The sequence below is a fragment of the Pseudorca crassidens genome, chromosome 14 (assembly GCF_039906515.1).
Source record: "Pseudorca crassidens isolate mPseCra1 chromosome 14, mPseCra1.hap1, whole genome shotgun sequence".
In the NCBI taxonomy this organism is placed as follows: Eukaryota; Metazoa; Chordata; class Mammalia; order Artiodactyla; family Delphinidae; genus Pseudorca; species Pseudorca crassidens.
The window spans coordinates 65,993,667-66,018,654 of record NC_090309.1 but is presented as its reverse complement, the minus strand read 5'-3'; the positions used below and the strand labels follow the sequence as shown (position 1 = coordinate 66,018,654).

The 24,988-nt window shown below is 42.0% G+C and overlaps 1 protein-coding gene across 9 annotated transcripts in view; it reads left to right on the top strand.

Annotated features, from left to right (window-relative positions):
• Positions 1-24,988, top strand: part of LTBP1 (latent transforming growth factor beta binding protein 1) — a 424,099-nt gene that overhangs the window by 144,981 nt on the left and 254,130 nt on the right. For 4 of the 9 annotated variants that reach the window (XM_067703297.1, XM_067703298.1, XM_067703294.1 and 1 more), the window contains exon 1: positions 24,155-24,581. In XM_067703297.1, coding sequence (XP_067559398.1) covers positions 24,359-24,581 — 223 coding nt within the window. In that variant the 5' untranslated portion in view covers positions 24,155-24,358. Of the gene's footprint in view, positions 1-1,456; positions 1,627-24,153; positions 24,582-24,988 lie in introns of those variants that run through there. The other 5 variants (XM_067703300.1, XM_067703296.1, XM_067703295.1 and 2 more) reach the window with 2 other exon arrangements.

Below are 24,988 nucleotides of genomic sequence, written 5' to 3'. Positions count from 1 at the left end.
GCATTGTGTCTGGGAAAATCTAGGCGCAAGATGTATTTTCCTAGGCTTTCCTGGGACTACAGGGTTGAAAGTAATAGGTTTAGATCACTGACTGGCTAAGAGGGAAGCACCCTTAATCCCAGCCTCTTCTATTTGTCTCTAATGGTTGTCTTGTCTCACAAAATACCTCATCCATCCCCACCAGAATGAATCCGATAGGCTGGATTTATTCAAGATTCTGCTACTGCTTTTGATGAGACACTGTGTGGGTGTTTTTGGTGGCTTGATGATTTATCTTTCTTGCTCGCCACCCGTGGTGTCTTTTCTTCCTCTTGTTCACATAGTCCCTCATTAGGGCCAGTCTTTTGGGAAGATGGTTGACTGGGCTAAACTCATGCTAATAAGGTGCCACAAAACCCCGGTTATAGTATGGTAGTTTGGAAATATTGTTCGGTTTAGATGGCTTTAACGTGTCACAGTCAATAATATTCAAGATTATAGCAGAGGGCAAGTTTCCTTCCAGAGGCTCAGTTTGCTGCTAAAATGGTCTGTTCCAACAATTTTAATAGCAAGTTTGCATTTTCCAGGATTAGTTGGTATATCTTCTTTATATTCTACATTGTTTGTCTTGCTTAGTGAATGATTTCAATTCTGTCCCTCAGGGAGTGATTAAATCTTGATGAAGGCTTATTTTAAAGTATACAGTACATGCAGCAGTAGAGAACTGTCATAGAAGAGAAAAGGGTTCAACCAGGAGGGTGAAAACACAGTAATCGTGTTCAGGAGTCCTCAGAGGTCTTGACTCGTGTCATTGACAAAATTATGAGATTGTCATAAGTTATTATTCTTATTATTCTTAGAGACTAGTAATTATGAAACACTTAACCTAAATAGTACAGTTTTAATCATTGAGATACAGCATAAAATATTAAAATAACTGTTAACTACAATGATATGAGTGTGTTTTTCCCCATCATCATAATTTATATTTCAAAAGATTATAAAATATTTTTCAGTTTTTATGTGTTCAGATTTTTACAAGAATTTTTTTCTTAGCCCTGTGCAGTAGATATTCCATGGTACAGAATAGGAAAGTGAGGCTCAAAGAGGTTTAATACCTTCCTGATATACATACCTGTTCATGTATGTTTTTGTCTTAAATATAACTTGCGTGTGTTGCATGAGGGCTCATGGTAGCTGTGCTTTCAGTGCTTTGATAGACTCCGTCTGTTGACGACCTGTATGTCCTTACGCTTCTTGACTAGACAGGCAGAGTCTCCTTTATGCTGGAGGTTTCCAAGGGTAAGGTGTTATTATTTCTTAATATGTCATGACTACAGTATTTGAAGGAAAAAATTAGCCTTGCATGAAATTTTTATGCTCCTTTCTAAGTTTAACTGATTTCTTATTCTTTCCTTCTTAGTTGACTTTAAAAGTCCATTATTAATTTCCTTATCCTTACTTTGTTTCTTTCCAGAGTGACACCCCTTTCCTCACAGAATGTGATGATTCATCATGGCCAGGCCCAGGAATATGTGCTCAAGCCCAAGTACTTCGCAGCTCAGAAGGTGATTTCGGGAGAGCAGTCTACTGAAGGTTCATTCCCTTTAAGATTTGGACACGATCATGTGGCAGCACCTTTTCAGTGTGAGTATGTCCTGTCAGTCATCTTTCTAAGTTACAGTATCATGGTTTGGAAACACTTCGCTCTGTAGATGGCTTTAACGTGTCACAGTAGATAAAGTGCAAGAATCATTTTTTAAAAATCCATACTGGTTCCTGAAACAACCAGACAGCAATATGGTTTCCTTCTTCAGAGGCAAGGCAGTTTTCCTGGACATTGCAGGATCTGAAGTGACTTGCCTGTAATGCTGTTTCTGCAAGATGCCTCCGTTTCCAAGATACACTTGCTCTAATTTTCTGTGCAGTTGTGTGGCTGATATGTTTACATTGATAAAATATTCTCCTTAGTGAGCTAGCCAGGGTTTACTCCTTGTGAGATGTGTGCAGCGTCCTGCATTACCCTCCGAGATTTACCTACAGCGGATGTTTTCGTGTTAGGAGGGCAGTGTTTTTAGTATATCGGTTCCATGGTGTGGCAGGTTTTACTGAGTTTGTAAAGAGCTATTGTATCAGTGGCCAGCTTGGTTAATACCTCGCTAGGGGGGAGGTTCAAGGACAAGCCCCAGCTCAGAGGGTGGGGAATGTGATGATTTGTGGGTTAAATATTACAGAGTGTCTGCTGGCAGCATCTGGAGAAAACGTTCTTCAGTGAGGCGGCAGACCGTTCAAAGGGGAGAGCTGGATGCACGCACTCCTTCCAGCAGCTTCCTGCTCTGTCTCACGTTGACGGATGGCCTGCGCCATAAGTAATGAAAGAGAATGCCAGTTGTGAGGTTGAAAAGGACTGTCTTTCACCACTCAGAGTAGCGCGGAGAGCTGAGAGAGAATTCTTACTACTGTTTGGCGCTTCAGAAGCCTGTGTCTGTATGGGCTTCATTCCTGGGGAACACCTCCACATCCCGGAATTGGCCACTTAACAAAAAGAGTAGCTAATACAAGGTATGTACATTCCACTTTTCATCTTTGAAGAAAATTGTGCTCAGGACTTGAGGCTGGACCCCAGAGCAATAGTCTGAGGTGATTTATTGGGATGATGAGGGAAGAATGGAGAAATCCTGTAGATCAGCTCCTTGCCCTTTAGAAAGGATAGCTTCCAAGTTATTTGCAAAACAATAGACGTATCGTCTTGTTTTTAAAGCTCCTTTGATTTCAGTGCTTAATAGCTGTTCTCTAGAAATATCCCTAAGTATGTAATATTTTTCTAATCTCTAAAAATCTAAAGAGGTACTACATTTCCTTGAAGCTTTATATAGATCATATTTTATAGAAGCTCTCCAAAATTAGAATGTGATGGGAAGAGTTTTTGAAAGCTTATGATCATACTGATCAAAGAATTCTGAATTTCATGGAGGTGTCAGGAAAAGATGGTTTGGGAATCTCTGGTATTAAGACTGGAGACTAGTTTAATTTGCCTGAGTATCATCTAGAGCAAGGGTCTGCAAATATTTTCTTAAAGGACCAGATATTAAATATTTTAGGCATTGGGAGCCAAGATACAAATTGTGGATGTTACATATAGGTACGTACATAACTATTTAAAATGTAGACATTTAAAAATGTAAGAACTCTTAGCTAGTAGGTTGTTTAAAAAAAAAAAAGTCAGGTAGCTGGCTGGATTTGGCCCATGGGCTATAGTTTGCCAACTGGTAATCTAGAGACTTAGTTTCTCAATCTACTAAAAAGACAACCTATGGAATGGGAGAAACTATTTGCAAATGATGCGACTGACAAGGGGTTAATATTTAAAATATACAAACAGCTCATACAACTCAGTATCAAAAAAAAAACCAACAACAACCACCCAATCAAGAAAGGGGCAGAAGACTTGAATAGACATTTTTACAAAGAAGACATACAGATGGCTAACAGACACATGAAAAGATGCTTAACATCTCTATAAGAGAAATGCAAATCAAAACTACAATGACGTATCACCTCACACCTGTCAGAATGGCTATCATCAAAAAGTCTACAAATAACAAGTGTCGGAGAGGATGTGGAGAAAAGCGAACCCTTGTACACTGAGGATGGGAATATAAATTGGTGCAACCACTGTGGAAAACAGTATGGGGGTTCCTCAAAAAAGTGAAGATAGAGCAACCATAAGATCTAGCAATTCCTCCATATGATCTAGCAGTTCCACTCTTGGGTATGTATCTGGAAAAAATGAAAACACTACTTTGAAAAAATACATGTGCCCCAGTGTTCAGTGCAGCACTACTTACAATAGCCAAGATATGGAAGCAAACCAAGTGCCCATCAACAGGTGTTTGGATTAAGATGTGGTGTGTGTATATAAACAATGGAATATTACTCAGCCATAAAAAAGAATGAAATACTGCCATTTGCAGCAATGTGGATGGACCTAGAGAATATTATGCTTAGTAAAATACGCTGGGCAAAGACAGATGCTGTATAATATCACCTATATGTGGAATCTAAAAGATACTACGAATGTATATACGAAACAGACTCAGAAGGGGAGGGGGAAATTAGGGGTATGGGTTTAATAGATACAAACTACTATATGTAAAATACATAAGCAACAAGGATATACGTATAACACAGGGAATTATACCCATTGTCTTGTAATAACCTATAATGGAATATAATCTGCAAAAATGCTGAATTAGTATGTTGTATACCTGAAACTAACACAGTATTGTAAATCAGCCATGCTTCAATTGAAAAAAATCAATCTGCTGAAAATATATAGATTTTGGACCTGATTGACTGGTGCCTGAAACAGGACAATTAAACCAAAAGATGCTCTAGAGGCCCTGTGTGTAAGCAACTGTTCTTCAGTGTCGCTGTTCCCAGCAACCCCCCCTCCTCCCCATGATGATTCGCCGACGTAGCTCCACTTGGTTTGGAGGCAGCCAGAAAAGCATGAACTACCAGGAAACCAGTTGTGTTAGATAAGTCTAGTTTCCTTTAATGTTAGTGTGACATGCCACACAGCGCTGGGGAGAGTAATGGATGTTACTCCTGGTTGTTTATAGAAAGCCTTTTGATACTGATGGAAATAACATTTTCACTGGTTGACCCATTAATGGCCATGCGGCTGGACTGAATTGCATGAATCACCATGAGTTCCTCAAACATAGAGTTACTCTATGACCCAGCAGTTCCACTCCTAAGTATATACTCAAGAGAAGTGAAAACGTGTGTACACAAAAACGTATGTACAAATGTTCATAGCAGTGTTATTCACAATAGCCAAAAAGTGAGAACAACCAAACTGCCCATCAACTGATAGTAGATAAACAAAACGTGGTATATCTTGCCATTGGCTGTTCAGCCACAAAAAGGAATGAAATATGATACGTGCCACAACGTGAATGAACCTTGAAAGCATACTGAATGAGTCCAGGTACAAAAGAATCAGATCACATATGATTCCATTTTTATATGAAATGTCTAGAACAGGCAAATTATATGTAATATCCATGCAGACAGATAGTAGATTAGTGGTTGCTGGGGGCTGGGGAGAGCAGGAATGGGGTGTGACCATTGATGGGTAAGGAGTTTCTTTTGGGCTGATGAAAGTGTTCTGGAATTAAATGGTTATCATGGTTGCACAAAGTGTGAATATGGTAAAGCCCTGTCATGTTAAAAATAACACAAAAATACTTAAAAATTATTTCCAAAAAAGTAGTTATAAAAATTTCAAGGAATGGAGGGCACTGGTTCTCTCAGAAGTGCTAAGAATGGTGTTGGGTAGAGGGGATCTGCTTCATCCAGTACCTCCTTCGGTAATTTGTAGGAAAGATTTGACTATGTAAACCAAATTCTGTTGTGGTTGGTTTAGTAGTGTTTTTAACCTAGAGGGAGGGAAGTTGAAATGACATGATGATAACATTTAAAGGCAATCTTATAAAAACAGTCAGTTCAGATTATCTTAGTGTCTGCTCAGGAGCAGACCCAAATATCTCTCTCACACCTAAAGAGATTATTTCAACACAATGCACTAGAAAAAGATCTTGCTTGAGGGTAATAAGTATCCATTCCAGACTATCTGCTGTTGTGCTGAAAATACCATGGGGTGCTTGATGATGTTAAAACCAGAAAATAACATTTCTATTTTGGTCCATGGTGGAAGGGTTTTGTTATCATCAGGGTTAATAATGGAGAGCTTCCTAAGGTAGAGTGTGGAGTTCCTTATAAAGGAGAGCTTTAGGATGTAGCTGAAAAGCTCCCTAGACTACTGATTTGCGGCATTATGCAAAGAGTCCGAGAGCTAAGAAATTGGAGAATCTCTGATTTGAATATTCACCTGCTCCACTTTTTTTTTCTATTACCTCAGTTTAATATTTGGAAATTTTTAGAAATGTAAACTTTTATAATTGGATTTCTCATTGCTAATTCCAGTGGTTTTCCTCTCAAGGTGGACTTAGCTTTTAAAAAGGTTAATTATATTTTAAAGTTGTCTATTGAAATCTTACTTCAGATTCAACAAAGCCAAAATCTTAAATTTTAGGAAAGGCAGACACCATCTTTTATATACTACCTTTCTAAAGTTTCTAAAATTGATACAAGTCAGACTCTTAAAAGAGTTGCTAATTTATCTCCTGATGTGCTGAGAGACATGAGAGAGTGATTGATTATTGGCATTGAGAAAATATGATACTGTTCAGTTATAAAAAGTTAGGAGAAGCCCACTTTTAATTTTTACTTAACTTGTTAAACATAAGCTTTCTGCTTAGGTAAACACCCATAATGGTGCAGGAAGCACATACACAGCCCCATTAGGCCGCTTCTGACAGAAGAAAACCTTATCGTGCCTGCACTGGGACCCCAGGAAACATCTTAGCCCTGGATCCTGTGGTCTGTGCTGACCCCTCCCATTCCTTGCAACAGGCCAGTCGACTCAGCTTCTGCTCCCACCCTCACCCCCCCCCCCCACATGAGTCACGGGCTGACTGGAATTCCTGGCTCCCCCATTTGAAGATACAATAGCCCTCCTCAGCAGGTCTTAGGTCTGAGAGGGAAGCAAAGAGTCCATTGAGCAACTTTGCTGCCCAAATCCCTGCAGCCCAGTTCTGGCCTGACCGCAGTCCATGTTCCCATACTCTGAAGAGCACGGGCCCCTTGGACACACGAGCCTTCCTCTTTTAGCGACACTGTGGTTGAATGTGCTAGCATTAGCCTTCAGGCTGTGTTCACACTGCCACCAAGAAGCATAAGACATGAAAGTATCTCAGGGTTTGATGGCAAGTGTTATATCTCCCCAGGAAAAAAAGTTCATGTGTCTGGAGTACAGATTTTCTGTGGTTGCAGACTGATAGAGCGAAGATGTTGCCATTAAAACTGCATCTTCCTGGTTGTCCTGAGAGAAGAGAGTAGTTCTGCAGAAGGTTAGAGGACACATCCAAGATTTTTGCTTTAGCAAAACAAATCTGAAGTTTAAAGGATAGGCAGGCAGTGTTTGGCTTGGGCTGTTGTGCTTATGCCAGCCATTTCAAGTAGGTGGGCAGGAATACTCATTAAAGGCTCAGAGGCACAGTGCTAGTAACAGAATCTTCACAGGGAGGGAGTCTGTGGTGTAGTTCAGAGCACCCACCATAGACGGAAGTTGGCTTTAAGGAAGACCAGGTTCATCCTCCACTTACCAGGCCTTTGCCAAAAGGGAGAAACCATGGAGTGGCAACTAGAGGAAGGCAAATGTAGATGTAATAAGTACAGATGAGAAGACTTGGAACGAGATTCTTAAGTGCAGGATGAATTTGCAATATGGATGCCTCCAGAGGAAGAACAGTTGGAAAATGCGGGTGAGGAAGAGTCTGGTCCTGAGAACCACCCTCACCTCATTGGGGTGTTGAAGTTTAAGATATGAGTGATAGGAAGATCGTGTGAAGAGAGAAAAGGGAAGGGGAAATCAAGTGTGCTGGCAATCCCAGTTCTCTGAGATGCCCTCTCTGTTAGTTCCTGATTGGTTGGGAGCCCCACTAGGGCAAAGCTTTGCAGACGGACAAACTGGGCACTTTGGAGGAAGGAGAATTCCGTAGGCTTAACATTCTTCAGCACTCGAAATCCTCCCCTGCACGGAGACTACCCTTAGCTTGTCATGTGCAGGTAAGTGTCTCAAGGGAATGGCTCCACGCCAATACAACAAGTACGAAGTGACAGTGGAAGCTGTACCAGCCAGAAACGATCTTACATGAAGCTGATGCAAACTAACAAATGATTTAGCATTTAAAAAGGATACTAGGGGGCTTCCCTGGTGGCGCAGTGGTTGGGAGTCTGCCTGCCGATGCAGGGGACACGGGTTCGTGCCCCGGTCCGGGAGGATCCCACATGCCGCACAGCGGCTGGGCCCGTGAGCCATGGCCACTGAGCCTGCACGTCCGGAGCCTGTGCTCCGCAGCGGGAGAGGCCACAACAGTGAGAGGCCCGTGTACCCCCCAAAAAAGGAAAAAAATAAAATAAAAAGGATACTAGGTGTGAAAACATACTGCCTGGAGGAAGGGTTGATAGTAAAGCTCTGTGCCTTTTCCCTTGTAAAATCAGCAAGTTCCTGGAGCTGCTTGGTCATCCCCACACAGTGTTGTTTGGGAATCAGGAGCACTGAGCCAGTTTCCCAGCCATGTGGCTATGTGGATCTTAGCACTAAGATGGCCAGAAGAAAATCACCCAGTCTTCAATAATTTCTGGTAAAATCCTTGTTGGCCTTAAAAGCCTAGACAGCAGAGCATCTGCATACTGGCTATAAAAATTGCTTGAGAAAAGCCTTCTGGTGGATGTGGGTGAACACCAAGGTTTTGCTGAGTTTGATGTCCTTAGGAATTCAGGTTCCTTTGAAGGACAGAGTATTACCTATTACAGAAGTTGTTCCATGTGTGGTCTTGCCGTGGCCGCCGTGCCTCCGTTGGAGGGGCGAGGGCAGGTGGTTTATTTCATCCAGGGGTTATTTGGTCATATCCCAGTCCCGGAAGGTATGTGGATGTGAACTTCTCATCGCCTGATTACTCACGCACAGTTCAAGATAGCTGGGCAGTGGTAGGCATGGACTGATGATAAACGCTGCCAAGAAGCTTATCCAGCAATGTGAAAACAGTGGAGGAAAACCTAGAGTGAGAGCATTATGTAAGCTAAATTCCCCAGTGGGCAGCTTTCCGTGCCAGAGAAAGAGGCTTTAAACCCAAAGGGCCCAAGGTTTCATAACAAGCCAATCCAAGGATATTTCTGGGTGTTGAGACCGAGTTCAAGATATTGAGAAACACTGTGTGGCTCCAGAATATTCTGTGACCAAACTGTGATATTTCTAAGGAAACATAAAACACATGAATTCACAGTTTGCCTGAGGGAAACTACAGTGCAACGTTCTGGTAAGAGAAAACTTGAATTTGAAAAAAGATGGTGCCTACTCAGCCTCAGGATTTATTTACCAGAAACTGAGGGCGTGACTTGCTTTTTCTTCTAAATGGGAAAATAGCTTCTAGAAAATTAATCATCGTTAGAGTTGAAATGATACTTTTGATACAAAAGTTCTGCTTATGAGGTGTTATAAAAGGAATTAAAGTAGAATGCTTTGTCTTCTTGTGGGTCAGTCTCCTTGTAGAAAGGTCCTCTTAGCATTGAAAATGATGGCCTTGTGGTGAATCTGTGCCCACTTTGTGGAGGTAAAGACCTCAGTACCTTCTTTGTGTTTTTGTATGACATTTCTTAAAGAAGTTTTTGTGTTGTGATTATCTACAATTTTAGTTGTGCATTATTTTTCAATATTGACTTAGTATTAGCGTCTTATGAAATTGTACTTCAGCTGAAAGCCAGCTGTCCTTGTTCTCCCTCGCTCCTCGCATACGAAGGTAGTAGAAATTAATACATGGCAGGAGTAGGAGGAAAACCTTTCTTCCCTAGAAGGTAATCGCAACATGGTTCTATGTGAGTAATTCTTCTGGCAGGCAAACTTTAAATAATGAAATATGTGTATATACACATAAACACACAAATATATTCAATCAAATACATAAATGTGTATTATTTAAAAATTTACTTTTTTGGAGCTCCTTATAGTATCCATATAGCAAGTATCCATTAAAAAAGTTTTCTTGTAGCCCTAACTGTGCTTCACAAGTTTCTCTCAAGGTACCAGTTTAACTAAATGAAAACATTTTAGGTAGGCAGTGGTGGCTCTTGTAAAAAAATCATAGATATTTTAAAATCCTTGTATCCTAGAAACAGATTTGGAAAGCTTTGCTGAAAGCAAGCGAGCATCATAGAGCAGGTGAGAGGGTATTAGTCATAGTTTCTTTTGGTTGATGGCCTCTGGGCTTCTTATGTGGGATCGAGCACTCTCTTTTAACAACGTCTGGAACCCCACACACCAGGCAGCTGCGCTGCTTGTTTTAATGATCACCATTTAACGGCTGCAGGTGCATCTCAGGATCGCTCTTTCCCCAGCAGGAATGATACTGATGAAATGAATCAGAATCTCTCTTAAGGTGTTTGTAAGTTAGAGCTAAGCAGTACACAACTGTAACAAAAGTGAAACACCAGCAGAAGCAGCCAGAGAGAAGCTTTCTATCTCATTAATGTTGTGTATAAGAATGAAGTTCATCAGCCTTTTCTGAAAAGCACTGGGGACAGGGCAACATATAATGGGGTGCTACAAGTACTGTGGATTCCCAACATCATCTTTGCAGTTACTGAAATGTGCCCTAGTCTCCATGAGGGCTGGCTATCCCTGGATCTTCTTGGGGCTTATCTCCCTTATTGCTTCACACAGCTTTACCATACCATTCCATCACTCCAGATAACATGTACCCCTCACATTGTGTTGTGGACAGAGACTCTGGCTAACACATGTTCTATTTGTAGCCTTTCCTCTAACAGCTGCCTGTCCTGACATCGTACCCTTCCCTCTAACAGCTGCCTGTCCTGACACCTCAGAGCATCAAACATTGGGGTGGGCTTGTGATGGATAGAGGAGTGGATGGGTCAGTTCTGTCATTTCCTCACGACTACTGAAACACCTAAAGAATTGTTCTGCCTGGCCTGGTTTCAGTAGGACCTGATGTGTTACCGCATTTATGTCTGAGCAGCCATTGGGATTTTTAACAGAAGCATTCTTGGGTCTCAGGGATTCCTGCTCATATGGAATGGAGAATGTCCAGTTTAGAGTTTGGTAGTGAGTGCGGATAGGAACACTTTCAGTAACACTTCGAAATCCCATTATACCTTTTATTCGTTCATCATTATTTTTGGTTTGGGTTTTCAGGCAACCACAAAGCGGGGGGCACGGAGTGTGTATAAATTCATAGCAGACATTCTCTGCCATGTCTTGAACCTGGAAATGTAGCGAAGTTAGAGGCCTCTTTTAAAGGAGTTTAAAAATACTCTTAGCAGAGAAAGTGATTCATAATGTTTCTTGTCAGAGATCCCAGTTTCCAAACCACACCTTAATATACCTCAAGAACATACAATACATATTTTAAAAACCTGCTCTTGGTGTTGTAAATTATATTCATGTCTCTGAAGATCAGGAAATTTGGACATAGGCTCATTTATATTCTCCAAAGACACTGTGGATTCAATCCTGGTCTTTCTCCTCATCTATTTAGCACTTACCATATGCCAGCCACAGTGCTAATTGCTGCATATGCATTAATTCAATATGTTAACATTGTAATATTAGTACATTATTAGTCTTTTTTTTTTTTTTTTTTTTTTTGCGGTACGCGGGCCGCTCACGGTTGTGGCCTCTCCCGTTGCGGAGCACAGGCTCCGGACGTGCAGGCTCAGCGGCCATGGCTCACGGGCCCAGCCGCTCCGCGGCACGTGGGATTTTCCCGGACCGGGGCACGAACCCGTGTCCCCTGCATCGGCAGGCGGACTCTCAACCAATGCGCCACCAGGGAAGCCCTATTATTCTTTTTTTGAAATAAGTTTATTTATTTAATTTTTGGCCGCACTGGGTCTTTGTTGCTGCACATGGGCTTTCTTTAGTTGCGGTGCGTGGGCCTCTCATTGCAGTGGCTTCTCTTGTTGCGGAGCATGGGCTCTAGGCGCGCAGGCTTCAGTTGTTGTGGCACATGGGCTCAGTAGCTGTGGCTCGCGGCCTCTAGAGTGCAGGCTCAGTAGTTGTGGCGCACGGGTTTCGTTGCTCTGCGGCATGTGGGATCTTCCCAGACCAGGGCTTGAACCCGTGTCCCCTTCCTTGGCAGGTGGATTCTTAGCCACTGCACTACCAGGGAAGCCCATTAGAACGTTTTTTGACTGTTTGAACCGTTACCCTACGTGTTATGCATGTATTTGTCAGGAAGCAAAAATATAACAAGGTATAAATTGCCAAAGCAAAACTTGTTCATTGAAAAGATTGCTACTTTAGGTCTTCGTGTAAGTTACTTTCAGGTGAGTCCAAAGTCAAAATTTGACTATATTTTAAAAAATTGTCAACTTTATTATATGTAGGACTTTAATGACCATGACACATTTAAAAAATTATCTGAATATAGAGCTTCTGGGAAGAATTTTTTTAACAGAAATAATCCAAATGCAAAATAAACCTTTCTAATCAGTGAGTTCCTATTGCCGTTTGAGATCCATTTCGATAGCTTTCAAACAAAATGAAGCAATCAGATCTTACCCGGAAATTGTGTCAGAACCAAAGTCCACAGTAGAATTTTACTTTCTTCTAGAGTTTTTAGTAGTAATTATGATCATAAAAGCAAACATTTCGAGGTGAGATTTCCCCATGTTTACAAGCTCTTGTGTGTTCTGCTCTGTCATTTATCTTGGAGTAAGTGTTGCTGCTTATTTGAGTTTTTCCTCTAAGAGCTGACTGTATGTAATGAGAACCTCTTGAATTTGCGTATTTACCAGCTTATGAATCACATCCGTACAAATTATTTCGTATGGCCCCTGCCACGGCCTTGTGAGGTAATGGGTTGGATGGCTTTATTCTGCATGTCTTTGTTCTACTCTTGACTGCAGGATTGGGAGGGTGGAGCCAGAGCGTGGTTTTACTGTATCCCATCTTGTTGAACCTCTATCCGTTTCTTGGACAAATGAAACTCTTAACACTTATTCCATAAGACTGTTTGTTGTAAGAATGAAGTGAGATGGCATGTGACACCTCACATGCTGCCAGACACGTAGTCTGTGCTCCGTCTCTGTTAATTTCCCTCCTTCATCCTGACCTTCCCATATGTGCTCCATCTTCATTTCTCTCCTTCATCCCAACCTTTCCAAGTGCCTCGTGTCGTGTAATTTTCAAAGTACTGCTCATTAAAAGTGTGGGAGAGGCGCTGGGGTTTTGATGGAAGAGAGGGCTTGCACTGAACTCCCAGCTTCTACCATTTCCTAACAAAATGACCTTGGTCAAGTTTCTGATGAACGTCTGTGTAGTTTCCTAGTCTGTGAAATGGCTGAGTGTAACTTACACGGCCATGGTATGTATTTGAGCTTTGTAGCTTAGTAAGCGCCCAGTACATGTTTCATGGGTCCATCAGTCACGCAGACAGGGCTCTGTACATTTAGAAAGGCCCATATATACTCTTTCTATGTTCTCAGAATCTAGGCAAAAAAAGAAGTGGAGAAGGGTGTGTGTGTTTATATTATCTATTGCCTTGTAACCGAGCATTCCGAACCTTAGTGGTTTAAAGCAACAAGCAATATCTTACGGTTTCTGTGGGTCAGGAATTGGGAATTACCTTAGCTGATTGGTTCTGGCTCAGGTTCTTTTATGAAGTTTCAGTCAGGGTATCAGGGAAGGGCAGCGGTCATCTGAAGGCTTGCCTGGGGCTGGAAGATCTGCTTTCGGGATTGCTCAATCACGTGGTGATTGGCAGGAAGCTTCAGTTCTTTGTTGCGTGGGCCTCTCCATAGACTCCTCAAGTATTCTCACAGCATGGGAGCTGGCTTCCCTCAGAATGAGTGATCCAGGAAAGAGAGCAGGATGGGAACTGCAGTGCAGTGCCTTTTATGATCTAGGCTCCGAAGTCACAAACTATCACTCTGCCTTATTCTGTTCTTTAGACACGAGTCGCTAAGACCAGTCCGGGCTCAAGGGGAGGGGAACTGGACATCATCTCCTGAAGAAAGACATAGCAAAGAATTCGTGGACACGTTTTAAAACCATCAGTGTTCAACAGGAGAGGCATTAACTTGATGAGAGTCAAAAGGGAAAAGTTGAAAATGAGTAACCTAAAAAGAATTAGCTGACAGCTGAAAAACTTAAAATGTGTAATTACACATCAGTAATTCATTTTTTATTGGCAACTAATCATTTTTCAATTTTATTTATGACATGATACTGGACCGTATTTAGATATAATATGACGACTTTGAGAAAAGGGATATTTAGGCTGAAATCTTGCCTAATGGTGAGATCTATTGAATTTGGCAGTAATCCCTTGGGGAGAGTAGCTGGGGCCATTTGATGGAGTCATTTAAAAACCGAGCCAGGGAGAAATTTGTGCTGGGGAAAAAAGAACTGACGGAATTGGTGTTCTGCAAGCATAGATATATCTGATTCTATAATTCTAAATTACTTTAGAGATTTAAGAAATGCCAGTTTTCTTCTATTATAACTAATAGCTTCAACAGTTTTTTCTTTCAGTTGAATCCATCAAACTTTGGAGGAGTTTTGATAGTTGCACAAATATTCCTACGTTCAGCTTCCTTAGTGCTTCTCAAAATAAAAGGCATTCAAATTTCTAATATTTTGTTTGTACTGGGTTTTCATTACCTGCATGAAAGAGTTGGGATCTCTCAGAGGCACATCACTGTATCTACTCCTGGCCTGGCAGCTCCAGTAACTCAGAATGCCTGTCCAGGGCACAGTAGGTTTTGGTTTCCTTCTCTATCCTGTCTTTTGACTTTTTCTTTCAAGCAAATTTAGGTTTTGTAAAGTGTAACAGGTCATTTTCTTCCTTGTGTCTGCCTTCAATATAAGAGGGAAATTTCCAAGCCCCTTGTGGAAATAGTAGAACGTTGGTGGCATTCAACTCCGTTAATGTTTTTGTGACTTCCAGGTATTAGCTGTTGGAGTTAAAGTCACTTCTCTGCCCTTTGTTTTGTCTGTCTTCCCCTGTATTCCCGGCCTGAGTTCATTTCCTCCCACTGTGTTCTTTCCCATGCCACTCCCCTCTCGCCACATACTCTTTCCCATTCCCAAAAAGGGAGAATCACCAGGTGGGACGTGTGTTTAAAAATAGCAAAGGAGGATGAGAATACAAACTGTTTTCTTTGGCTTGATTGAGGCCAAGGGAATGTTGGAGGAGAGAAACATACATAAATAGAAGTATGTGCGAAGAGCCAAGAAAAAGTGGAATGTATGGTCGTGCCTAGGTTGGTGAGAACCGTGGATGGGAGTGAAAGGATGAAAGGTGGAGAGAAAGGAGGAAAGGTTTTCTGAGTGGGGGGGGGGGGTGGGGGGGAGGAAACCGTGAGAAGGAAGCAGGCGTGTGAGTGAGGATCGTTGGACAGTTCTGCCCGGCTGATCCCCTGGCTGTATGCGTGGTTGCTGAAGTTGAGGCTAAATTGGATGTAGGTGGGCAAGAGTCTTCATTTCCTTTGAAGGAGTTTGATTTTGTTGGAAATATTTGTTTTAACAATTACATAGACTAAATGGAATCCTATTTCTCCGAGTATGTAGTAGAGATAATTGGGGACCCTCATGGGGAGTGGCCCCTACTCGATCAAGCTTGTGAGTAAGTCATGAAATTTGTTCCTTGGTACACACGCAGCCCAGTAGATATGGATCATTTTAGTCAGACTTGCTTCTCCACGTACAAGCAAACATGTTATTTATGGAAATGGTGAGTGATAGACTGATAACAAGTGCCTCCATTGCCTTCTTTTTGGAAAAACAACAAATGTGGGGATAAATAAAACTTAATTCTGTTCTAAAATTAAGGGATAGAAAATTCGAATCATGTGAAGCGTGTCTAGCCCACTGCTTCTGTAAGGAGCCCACACAAACTGGCCAGATTGAATGAGTGTTAGAGATGGAAGACAGGTAAGTGTTTACTGCCCTGCAACTTGTTCTTTTGATTCAGAGACAGTGGTGAAGTCCTTCCCTTAAGCCTCTTCCGCTGCCCTGGCCACAGTGTGGAAGCTAGAGAGTTACACTGTGGTGAACGCTGACATAGGTTGAGGGAAGTGGAGACTTTTCACATGAAAAAGTGCGTCTTTTCAATGGTATTTATCCCTCGGGAGATGAACTCTTAGAGTAACATCTTGAACCATGATGCCAAAAAACTCCTCTAAAAAATCCCTGGGCAAACTTATTTAACCCTCACCAAGTATGCTTGCCACAATTGTCAGGATTCTAGATCCAGGCCATGAATTACACTCTCAATTCAGAATTGAGAAAGTGGGTATATTGTGCTCCCTCACGTTATTCTTTATTACTTTTAAAGTTATTACTTTATGACTTTTAAAGTATATGGTGCTCCCTCCTGTTATTCTTTATTACTTTTAAACACAAAACACATTAAGTCTTGTGTTTCTTCAACTCTGCAATCACAGCATCTCAAATACCACTGTTCATTCTGGAGGGGCTGGTTCTCTGGTACTAAGAATTAGCAGAGGAGAGATTTTCACATGCTCTAGTTGGGGGCTTTTAAAGTCATGTTGAAGAAAACACCACGGGACAGTGGCCTGGTGCAGTTGTAGGACACCAGAACTGGGGAGGGTACCCCATGAAGTATGCCTGGTCGGTTGAATCCCCTCAGGGTCTATGATGTTAAAGAAACATATTTTACAGAAAAGGTCAGAAAATGAAAATGTCAGAAAGTCATCCGTTTGTTTTGCTAGTTCTCTACTTTTATTACCAACTATATTTTCTTTCCCCAAATATACTGGGTCAGATCCTGCTGGGTGAGTAAACTACTTATTGGGTAAAAGTTAGCTTCTCTTGACTGTAAAATATATTATACCTTGAAACGTATTTGATTTTGTTCCAGGGATAAAAATAGGACCTTTTATTATATTTCTAGAGAAGAGAACTTAGGTTTGGTATTTAAAGAGAGAAAACTCCAGGGAGAAAAAGGAAAGAGTAAAACAATCCCATAGTCTCAAGGTGTGCTTTTTAAAGTCCTACTGGGGGTAGTGGAGTCTGGCTGGCAGGGCAAGGTTGAAGTTGAGAAAACGTGCGATTCTAGGTGAAAATCCTAGTCCTTAAATCTCGAGTCAAGCTAAAGCAAAGATTAAATTAGTGAAATGGGAAATGAGACCCAACTCCTAAAATAAGTGGAAATTTGGGATGCAATCTGCCATCTTTATTGCTGGACTTCTGGGTAGTCCCTCTCCCAGTCTCCCTGAGCTGGGAACCAAAGTGTATTTCTCTTTTTGGGTGGATTTAATGGCTTAGTGGCAATTCACATCAGACTCGAAGAATCTGGGTAGTAGTGTTTTTAATTCCCTAGTTGTTCTTAGCCTAACAAAGGGAATGAATACTAAGTAAATCAGAAATGTATTAAAAAACTAAAATCCTTGGACATCATCATCAGTTTTATTTATAAAATTAGTGGAAGTTTTCCCTTATGTGTCAATTTGATTTTTGCATAATACATTGTGGAATTTTGGGAGCAAGTAATTGTCTGTTTTTCTTTTGAAAAAGTGCTTGAGAAATTTGTTTCCTGTTTATTCAGTTATTCTGTCATTGGCATGTTTAATTGAAAATTTTTACTTTGTGTCATTGGCCATTTTTTGGTAATGTTTTAATGATTTTAGGGAAAAATGTTTTGTAATGATTGCAGGGTTTCCTGAATAACAACTTGTGCTTTCCCTTGATCTGAAGCTTTTGTGACTAAAAGATTTCTCTCTGACAAATATAGCATAAAATAAATGTTTTGAGGCTAAAGGTTTCATAGAAGTGTTCTTTATTTTCTTAAAAAAATTACTGACAGTTATCCCTTAGATAAATATTACTTCTTTAGTTCTCTGTCAGTGAAGTTTATTCATTCATTTGATATTTCTTGAGCACTTGCTATGAGACACATGTTGAGTATTTAGTAGTGACCAGACACATTCCCGCCCTCATGGAGCCTGTGTTTTTATGACAGTGATCCAATGCTAAATCCATAAAGCGTACTTATAAATAGGAAACGTAAAACAGGACACAGGGAATCAATGTGTGTGGGATGTTGCAGTTTTATGCCAGGTAGTCGGGAAAAACCTCCTTGAAGTCTTGAAGGTGAGGGAGGAAGCCATGTATATCTGGGGAAGAGTATTCTAGGCAGAGGGAACGGGAGGTTCCCTGAGATAGGAATGTGCCCAGTATGTGAGGAATAGCAAGGAGGCCAGAGTGAGTGCTTTGGGAACACGTGTAAGAGACAAGGTCAGGGAGCTCACAGCTTGTTGAGAGCCCGGTAGGCCCTTGTGAGGCCTTTGGCTTGTATTCTGAATGAGATGGGAAGCCACTGAAGGGAGGAGTGCCATGATCTGACTGCCACACATTAAAGAATGCACCGAATGCCGTGTGGGAAAAAGCTGTAGGAGGGCAAAGTTGGTAGCAGGAAGTCCAGCTGGGAGACTGTTGAAATAACCCAGACAGAAGATGATAGTGAATTGCACCAGTGTTTGCCATGAAGGTGGTGAAAAATTGTCCCCTCTGGAAATAGAGTTAACAGGGTTTGCATGTTGTATTGAGTCTCAGATGACCAAAAAAGGATCAAGAATAGACTTGCCATTTTCAGAGATGGGGGAAGACTTGAAAAGGAACAGGTTTGGATGTGGCTACAGAGAGGGATCAAAGCTTAATTTTGAATGTTTTCTTGGGACAGCCACTAGACCTTAGACACCTACCTAGCAAAGTCTCATAAGCAGCTGGACAGCTGGATTCTTGGACACACATCTGCAGTACTCATATGCACATACACAAGGTCGAGGGGGTCCAGGCTAGAGTTAAACATTTTCTATACAGAAATCTGTAGATGGTATCTAAATCCATGAGATAAAACAGGATAATAGCACCTGGGAAGTCGGTATGGAAAGGAAAAGGCTACAAAGACTGAGCTCTAGGGCTTCCCCTGGACAGGGTCATGAGGAGCAGCGGCCAGCAAGGCAGGAGAGAACCGTGAGAGAACAGGATAACCTAGAAGCCGAGTAAAGAAAGAGTAGCACGAAGCAGAGTGGTTCTTCTGTGTCAAATAGGCTGGAAGTTTGAGTCATAAGGAGCCAGAGGATGTACTGTTGGTTTTGGCAACATGGGGGCCAGTGGTGACCTTCACAAGGGCAGCTTTGGTGAAGGGTTGACAGCAAAAGCTTGGCTGTGGCGGGTTCAAGAGAGAACGGGAGGGGAGGTGGTGGAGGCAGCCAGCAGGGCAGCTCTTTGGAGGGGTTTTTCTTTAAGGAGAGCTGGGAAATAGAGTGGCAGCTGCAAGAGAGTGGGATGGGGACGATGAGAGGAGAGGTGTTTTCGACAGATGGGGCGCAGTACAGCGGGTTTGCCTGCTGATGGAAATGAACGGGGAGGAAGTCTTTCGGCAAGAGAGGAAGAGGATGCATTGCTTTAGCGGAAGGGTTGGCTTTAGGTAGAACCACCTTCTTCATCGGGAGGGAGGCAGGACAACTATAGATCCAGGTAAGTTGGTAGGCCTGGCTTCGTAGCTTCTAATTTCTCCATGAAATAATAAGTGAAGTCATACTTGAGTGTTAACTAGTTAACCATCTGCTGCATTTCTGCCAAATGAATATTTTGGGGACTGTCGTTACATTTTTAAACATGGCTTATGTTTAGTACCTGCTTTTTGAGAACTAAGCAATTCTTCAAAAAACTCAGAATATATCCAGAAACGTATTCTTGTATTAAATGATTTAATATACTCGCCTTCTTTGCCTCACTATAGGCCTGTCTCTTTACATGTATAAAAATGGAAAGAAATCATACATGTATCTGTAAGAGATGAGTAAGTGATACCGTTTCCTTCAGTGAATATTAAGGGAACATGGAAAGGAGGAGGAAGCACAGATGTTTTACTTTCTATCACCTGCGTAGCAACTCTTTCTCTACCTCTTCATTTAGTTAGTTCTATGTGGAAAAACCACAAGAGGTGGTACTGGAGAGTAACCCTAGGTTCTTATCTGAGGAAGTGTCCACAGCAGAACTCGAGTTCTCTGAGTTTCCTTCCCTCTTGGAGAGTTTTCCATGACTGGGGCAATCTGATGAAGTAATCGATTTGATACTGATTTCTATTTACATAGCACCTTCCTTGAGGAACAGAGTATTCTGTGGGCATTATTTTAAGAGTCCTGGAGGAGTTCAGCAAGGCTGGAGAGCTGAACGATCAAGTCTTGTTATTCTAAGCATTATTTAATACGTTTATGATTTGTCCTTCAAAGAATTCTTGGCCTCCCGGCAGGCAATGGATTGCAAAATGGGAGAATGAGCTGTTAGCTCAGTTTTTCTCCCACGTGACCTGGGTATTGACTCGGCTCCGAAGTCCCACTCAGTCAACAGGGCCGGATGCTTCTCCTTCGCAGAGGATACTGCCGGTGCTGGTTGGCCTCCCCTTGTTGAAGTTGGATGAATGCTGAAGTGCTGTCGCAGCATTCTGGTTGAATGCAGAGGCGAGACTCTTTGTTCATGACCTCTGATGTGAGTCTTGAACTCGTTATATTTATTTCTTTAGCTGCCTTTGCTTTTGGTCACATCCTAGTTTAATGACTGAAAGATGGCAGCTAGACTGAAGTCCGTCTGTCAAGAACAGTGTTCACATTTTTGAATTTTGCTCTGTCGTTAATGATGGGGAAGCAGAAATGAAAGCTTTTTGTATTGGGGAGGGTATCAGCTCCACTTCCATCCCATTTGCCATTCAGTCTGAACATCTGTGGTTTGTTTTAACCCACGTGCCAGCACCTCTTCTTGGAGGTATGAATGCACACAGGATCTGGCAGAAGCTGCAGACGGGATGTTGACTTTTGAGTGTCCTGACTGACTGACTAGGAGGCCCAGTGGAGGTGCTGTGTGGCTCCAGGCAATCTGTTTCTAGCCAAGGACTCTAAAACCCAAAGTTTGAAAGTGCCTGGTTGACATTTCTGGGGCTGATTTACCTACAGGGTAACTCACATGTTTTTGTCAGAGGGACCAAGCAAGAAAACTGTGCCAACCGTTGCCCTGTTAACTCCTGACTCGTCTGACTTTGGCTTCTCAGGTTTGTAATTCTTAATCAGCCAATGCGTGCAGCTAGGGATGATCTTCTTCCACTGATTTGACCCGTGGGCTTCACTCTCATCACTGGTGAAGCAAGGCTCTTGGACCAGAATGGCCTCCAGCATCCTGTGCACCCCGATCTCTGTGGGGTTGTACAGTCATCCTTTGAGTCACTTTGTTCCACATTTATTGGGTTACCTACTTTACAGAAGGCACTAGGGGTCCTTAGGTATTAATTTATTCAAGGCATTTGAGGAAGATGCCTCTGAAACAGCAAATGGCCTGTGTAGGAAAGGCCACTGTCACTGAAGTCCCACTGAGCTCTTGAGAGATGAGTAGTATTGTCTTCAGCTTGTCACATTGAGGAATTTGAAACTCAGAGCACTGTATGTTAGTTTTGAGTGCTTTAAAACTTAAACTCTTTTACACAATACCCTAGATAATGTGGAAATGATTTGAAAGTAGTGGAAATGATTTTAAAGGAGCGAACACAGGAGAGAATATTATCTAATGCATTTAATGTTTACGGAGATCCTCTCAGAGCTATGGATGACAGTCTAGTGTCAAACAGTTAAGTTTTTCAATGCTGATTTTGAGATTGTGGAAAACTTAACTAATAAGAATGGAGAAGTATTATAAATGCTTCCTGTAGACACAAGAGGATCATCTGAGAGTATAAGGGTCTCTTTTAGAATTAGATTACTTTATAGCAGAATGCTTATGAAACACGAGGGGGGAAATATGAAATAAAATGTATTTTCTGCTTCCAAGAAGTTGTGAACATTATAAAAATCAGAATTAAGTCATATGAAACTGTCTCTGCCTCTTGAAAATACAGATGATTCCAGGCCAAAAAGAATTTTTTTTGGCAAAGAAACTTACTAAGTTTTTTTAAAACAATAAGCCCAGAGAATCTCAAGTGCCTATAAAGTGACTACTATAGCTGGGAGGTAACATGGGCATAATGATTAAGGGCCTGCTTTCTTTGGATGTCTCAGTTCGCTGAAGTGAGCATAACTTAGGTGATGGTATGAGCATCTGCATGGCAGCTGCTGGTACTGAGAGTTAATGCCAGAGAAGACAAAATAGTTGGCACACCATTTCCAACTTCATTGTTGTTCCAAGGGCCAGAAAAAAACATAGAAGTTTATATTCTTTTGAAGTGGGACGATGTTGTCTCTTTTTTGTCTTGGGCTTCACACCCTTACACACACACAGTATTCTCAAGATATTTGTAAGCTTGGTCTGACAACTTAGAGTAAGCTGATTTTTTTTTTCTTCTACTGTAAAAAAAAAATCAAACTAGGTGAGTTTCGTCTGTTGTAGAATCAGCATTCCATTGTAGTTTTTAAAATTGATGAGGTATAGTCCTAGAGAAATTTTAAAAGTCCTGAAAACATTTAAAGCACTGGTTTGAAAACTGTGTCTTTCAATAAAGTTTTATTGGGACATAGTCACACTCATTCATTGACATACTGTTGTTGACAATCTGCTTTCCTGCTACCGCAGCAGAGTTGAATAGTTGCAACAGAGTCCTTTAGGCCTACAGCTCTAAAATATTTACTATTTGGCTGTTTGTGGAGAAAGTTTCTGGATGCTGTCTTGCAAGGGGCTGGAAGACCTGGTTGACCACTAGTATATCTTCACACACCAGACTATGTGTCTTGATCTCTTGCATTAGAACCACGAGTGAATGAGAAACAGTCTTGGAAAACCATTTGAAAAGAACTGAGGGTATTTCTGCTCCAGAAGAATCATTTTCTTTTAAGCGAGAGGGCCAACCCAAGTGGATCTCTTCAAGTCCCTTGTAACTTCAGCTTTCTTGGCTTCTGTGGTAATGTCTGTGAGGAGATGAAGGGCTGTCAGGTGGAAGAGGCATTAGATTGTGAGAATCTAATCTCTGTGACAAGCTGGGGAGGTGAATTAGGATCAATGGGTGCAGCTGACTGTGAGGACATAACTTCAGCTTAAGAATAGCACTTGTTAGGGACTGCCCATAACTAGACTGTGCCATCTTAACAAGTAATGAGCTCCCTGTCACTAGAGATGTTCAAATAAAAGTTGTCAGAAAACCTTTGAAGTCCCATTCCAACCTCGAAATTCTAACGGCTCCGTTGGGTAAGGTTTTTGTTTCCAAGCTCAGATTTGACCACATTTTATTTTGTTGTGGGCCTTTAGAGGCTTCTTGGATGATTTTCTGAAAACACAATGCTGGTCAAACCAAAGCAATATAAAGGGGGAGAATCTCTTCTGTTGGGCAGGGGATGGTAGAAGATAGGCTGACCCAAAGGCAGGCTTTCCTTTGCCCACTGCAGCAACACAGTGACCACAGGAAGGGCACTGCGTCCAATCAGCCTTAAAGCTTCAAAGATGAATCATGTCTCTTCTGCTGTCTTGAGCTGCTGCTACCATTTTTGCTTTCTGCCTAGGCTCCTGGGAAGCGGAAGGACCTGGCTGGGGGCATTTCACAAATGCGGATGTCAAAATAGGGTTTCTGTATTGTGCTTTGCCCCTGTTTATATAGGGGCCTGGCTGCAAGTGGCAATCCTGGATGAGGCCATCCCTTCTCTGTGCAACTCTGTTGTTACTGCACAAAAGCAGCCGTAGACAGTATGTAAATGCACAAGTGGCTGTGTTCCAATAAAACTTTATTTACAAAAGCAGGCAGTGGGCCAGATTTGATCCCAGGGCCATTGCTTGCTGACCCCTGATAAACATTGAAAGTTAAAACTGGCTGGAAAACATCATTTCTCATTCGCTCATGTTCTGGAGAAAAGGTGAAATGACAGGTCCAGAGTCATAGCATGGCTGAGCCAGGATTACCACCCAGAATCTGACTTGAAGATGAGTATCCACTATGTGATACTGTGCTGCCTCTGCTGTGTAACAGGTGATAGCATCTGGTTTTTAAAAGAGGGCTGTATGAATGAAAGAAATACCTCCTTTAGGTGGCTTGTGAGGAGCCGCAGTGAGAGCTCCAGGGTGGCATTTTAACCGAGGCAATCCTTTAGCCCAGGGCCTTGGCCTCCTTTTCTTAGATGGACCCTGTTCACAGTAAAACAAAATATAGGCTGCATAAATTTATATGGAGAAGGAGTGCCCGGAGTTGTGAAAAAGCACTGGGCTCCTGCAGCTGCGTCACAGGATTTGATCACTTCAGCTGGGAGTGCCAGGAGATTTGAGACAGATGTTTTCAGACATGCTGCATGCCTAAAACATTTCCAGGGGTCGGGCTGCAAATAGTGACTTAATAAGTGGAGGAACAGGGAAAGTATGCAAGTCGAGGACACAAGAGTTTATTCACCACTAGGTGCACGGCCAACCTCTGTGCATTACATCTGCCTGTCAGGGCTGGCTCTTTCATCTGTCGTGCCCTCCGTACTGCTCTTTGTCTGCCCGTGAATAAAGTGCAGCATTGTGGTTAGTAATCCCACTCCAGTGACTCGACTTCAAATGTGGTTTTGGAGTGCATCCCAGAGTTCTGTTTGCTAAGCTTCCTACTCCTGTTTCAGAGACACCACTGGATACAGAGCAGCGAGCACTAAAGGCTTCCCTCTTTCCTTAACCTGTCGGGTTGTGGGCTCTCTCTTTCCCCCTCTCCCTCCTTTCCTTTCTCTTTTTCCTTTTTTTTTTTTAACCTTCCAAGGCAAGTTCATGGATACTAAGCTGATGTGTTTGTTGTTCTTTTTCTCCCTGCCTCCACTCCTAGTGAGTAACCACACTGGCCGCATCAAGGTGGTCTTTACTCCGAGCATCTGTAAAGTGACCTGCACCAAGGGCAGCTGTCAGAACAGCTGTGAGAAGGGGAACACCACCACCCTTATTAGTGAGAACGGTCACGCTGCCGACACCCTGACAGCCACGAACTTCCGAGTGGGTGAGTTCTAACTGTCCTTGCCGCCTAGAGTTTGAGATCGTAGCATTTAGACACCCCCTCCATTCACACTGCTCTCTGCTTGAATGGGTTTCTGTCTATGAGTACGCATATGCTGCTTTCACGAGATCCTTTAAATTACTTTCGGAATAATTTTTAACTTGGTATTTGGTTTCTGAGAGAGATGGCAAGGAGAGTATTGCCCCTAATTGTTTATCGTGTATACAGCCTTGTGGTGATGGGGAGGTATCAGTAGGACAGAAGGGAAGAGGCTTTAAATTAAAACCCTAATGTACAGCTTGCATTGATCAATTTCAAGTTTTATCTGCTCAGTGATAAGTAGAATTTATGTTAGATTTGATTCATGTTATAAAATTTGGATGGTAGTGATTAAATTTAAACTTTTATGT